At 26.7% G+C, this 3,818-nt stretch overlaps 1 protein-coding gene across 1 annotated transcript; it reads right to left on the reverse strand.

Annotated features, from left to right (window-relative positions):
• Window positions 1-207: 207 nt before the first annotated feature.
• On the reverse strand, window positions 208-1,253 carry LOC148579302 (uncharacterized). Its single transcript, XM_088489465.1, has 2 exons — window positions 607-1,253; window positions 208-514 (listed from the first exon to the last, which is right to left on the reverse strand). Exons 1-2 carry the CDS (start codon window positions 1,053-1,055, stop codon window positions 208-210), a joined length of 756 nt encoding a protein of 251 aa, XP_088345591.1. The 5' UTR covers window positions 1,056-1,253.
• Window positions 1,254-3,818: the final 2,565 nt, after the last annotated feature.

The following is a 3,818-nucleotide window of genomic DNA, read 5'->3' on the forward strand; positions in this document are numbered from 1 at the left end:
AAAATATAAAAGTACTTTTATAATAATAAAATTACTTAAAAGGACATTCAATCATAAAAGAGTTTATTAATAATAATAAAAGAAAACTAATTATTTATACTAATTTATTTGATCCGATAATTGATCTCTTATATTGTCTCTTATTTCTTCCATTGCCCGAACATCTGGCTTGTAACGAAACAATATCTTCAAACTTTTGCAAAATACTTATGTCATCAGAATCCATATTCTTATAAAATTATGAAGAGTGAAACATGAAACAATGATATCACGCTGGGTTTTAAATTTGGCTCTTAATGGCATGTTTTGTAGTATCTTCCATCTTGTTTTGCATACTCCAAAAGTCCTTTCAATTACTGTCCTTAAACTTGAATGACAATAGTTGAACTTTTCATTATTTGATCTAAAATTTGGTGCTAGTCTAAATTGTGAAATATGATACCTTGTATGACGATAAGGTTCTAAGAATCCCTTAAAAGTTGGATAACCAGTATCAACTAAGTAATATTTACCTGAAATATATTTAAAAATATACAAAAATCAAGCCACATATTATCATGAAAATAAATGTAACCTCGAAATAAACTTAAATGACATAACTAATCTTTTGGTGGATGTGAAAAATTTAGCTTTTTTGTTCGAAGAGCCTCCATAAAAATTCTTGTATCATGTGCAGAATCTTCCCAACCAACCCATATAAATGTAAAACACATATTAAAATCACACACATCCATTATATTTGTTGTAGTATTTTCTTTTCTACCAATAAATCGCACTTGCTCATCTTGGTGAACATGAATGACTATATGCGTACCATCTATAGCTCCAATACAATCTTTGAAATATGGCCAATATCTATCATTATCCATAATATATTTAGGTGTGTCTCCAAAACTAGGATCAATAGGTCTAATAATATTTTTCGCTAATTTCTTCACACATGATAGAACATGATGAAATTGACGAAATATAGTTTCACCTGAATGCTGAAATCGCTCCTCTAACATTTTATAAGAAACTTCTTGCTCAAGCATGTATAAAAATGTTGCTACCATCTCTTCTCTACTAACACCTCATGTAGATTTCAAGCCATAATTGAGAACCAAATCATTGCATAAATGGTTAAACACTGATTTTCTCATTCTAAATTGTTCAAAAAATCACATTTCATTCCCTTCCTTTAATTCTAATAGCCATTGATATCCTGATAGTTTTGAAGTCCTTTTCTCTTGTTTGAGGACATATCGCAAGTAATAATTGGCAACTCCACAAATAGCTAATATAGCAGCTGATTCGTAATCTTTTTCATGTTCTTCATATTCAGTATCATTATCTGTTTCATAATCACTCATCCTGTATAATTTAAATTAACATGAAAAATAAGATAACAAAGCAAAAAATACTATTCACAATGTCATTATTAAATAAAATTCCAAAATATAAAATCAAAACACAAATTATAACATTGTCACTAAATTAAAGTTCAACAATAACGATAATAAGAATTCATGCAGAAAAATAAAAATAAAAATAAAATTCAGAGACAGTTCATGTCATCTAATTTAAAAGATTCTAACCATCCAAGTTGTTGATTGGGATCATCACTCAATGCAATGAAAGTTTCACTATATTGTGGCTTAGCCATTAATCTAATTCCCAAATAGAACTGTGGACTATATGGTTCTAAGCCAGGTAATTTGCGTAGCAACTTGGAGTAAGGATCATCTCCCTTAGTTGCAGCTTTTGACTCCACACCAACCAAAATACGATCAAGTGAGTCCTGTAATCTAGATGCTATTCCAGCTCGTTTCTCAACTTTTTGTTAGAAGTCTTCCTTCTTTTCTCTCTAGTAAGGTTTTGAACAACTGTATAATTTGCAATGTCTTCTTCAATAAATTCATTTGTATAATTCATGTCACCTCCACTCTCGAAATCCTCATTGTTCTGATTAAATTCTTCAGGATTTGGATCTTCTGATGGCGCCCAAGCACTATAACCAGTAGCTACGATGTCCTTGAAACATTGTTCAAGCCTATCTAAAGATTTAGGACTTTCATTCTTAAACTTAGCGAATTCTGGATTAATCTGTTTAAAATATGCAAAAGAATAAATATAAAAGATATCTAATAAATTTTAAAGATAAAATTAACTTATTGTATTATTTTATAATGCAAAATTAACATACCTTAATTTTATCAATCCACCAAGATTCAGAAGCTAACACTGTTTTTTTCTCATGATCCCAATCAAGACCAGTCTCTTGTCCAACTAATTTAGCCCATAATTGAAAATAAGATTTAAGAGCATCCCATCTATTTCTTAGTTGTCTATGCACATATAGAAGTCCTATTCTCTCTCTAAATTTTTTTTGTAGATTTTTCTAACCAATTTTGCTGAAATGTTTATTAGGTCTATTACCATCTTGTATCTCTTCCACACAGATAGTCAAAAATATTTCAGTATTCCAATCATCCCATTTTGCTTTTACAGTTTCTACTTCTCCTTCATTTGTTGCATCTTCGTTTTCAATATTCACTTGACTAGAACCTCTTCTTGGATTTAGTTTTGGAGCCATACTATATAAATTATAAATTAGATCAAATTTTATAATGTATAACGTTAATAAAATAAATTGTAATATAAATAATAATCGTGAATATTATAACACACTAAATAAAATAAAATACTATGATAAAAACCAAATAAAAATTACAAATAAATTAATAATAATGACAAAAAGATAAAAAAAAAAAACAAAAAAACAAATAATAATAACGTAAAGTAATATAAAGACAGAGACAATATGAAAAGAAAGCAAATAATAATAATATGAAAAAAATGGTGAAAATAATAAAAGAAAGCAAATAGCAATAATGTACAATAATACGAAGCTTATAATAATAACAATACGAAGAAGAAAGGGTAAAAGAAAAGAACATGATGATTTATTGTTGAGTGTGTAGAAAAACAATAATATTTTAACTTCCAACCTTTATATATATATATATATTTCACAAAAGCTAAACGAATATGTTATGTTTTTATTTGTGAATTATTTCAGATTTTTTACTGTTATATTTTGATATTAGTATATTTTTTTATATTTATATATAATTATATTTTATATCAAATCATTAAAGATTTTATCTCAAAATATTACATGATTCTTGCAATAGTGAATTCGGCAAAATATTACATAATAATGCTCACAAAATATTAGATACAGAATCCTAAAAAATCTCAAACATCAAGCCAAGGTCAACACTGTATAAAATATAATTCCATCTATGAAAATAAAAATAAAAATAAAAGATCTCACGTATGATTATAGCAAAAGAAAATAAAAATTGCGTTGGTTTTGTATGAATTAGTTAATTGACTTTTCATATATTTGGTTTTGTACGAAGGAGACATTGAATGTATAGTACATTCATTCAGGAAAGAAAGGGGGTAAAAGATGTCTTTTTAAAATTTTAGTAAGGATATTTTTGTCTATCAATGATTACAAAACATCTTTTTTTTAAAGAAAAAAGATCTTTTAAAAAAAGATGTAAATTGTAGCTTCTCAAAAAAGATATTTTTTTAATTTTTCTAGTGCTTTTACTTTTACTACTAGAAATTTGCCAAACACACTACAAAATAAAAAAAGATCTTTTTTCATTGAAAAAAGATCTTTTTTTTATCAAAATAATGGCACCCAAACATGCACTTAAGACAAAACACAAAAGATAGAAATACAAAATTTTATATTCTTGTATTTTGCTTGATAATAAATCATAAAAATTTAATTTATTCTTTTTTTATTCAAAAAATTTGAG

The sequence above is a fragment of the Arachis ipaensis genome, chromosome B10 (assembly GCF_059453495.1).
Source record: "Arachis ipaensis isolate K30076 ecotype BB chromosome B10, ASM5945349v1, whole genome shotgun sequence".
Lineage (NCBI taxonomy): Eukaryota > Viridiplantae > Streptophyta > Magnoliopsida > Fabales > Fabaceae > Arachis > Arachis ipaensis.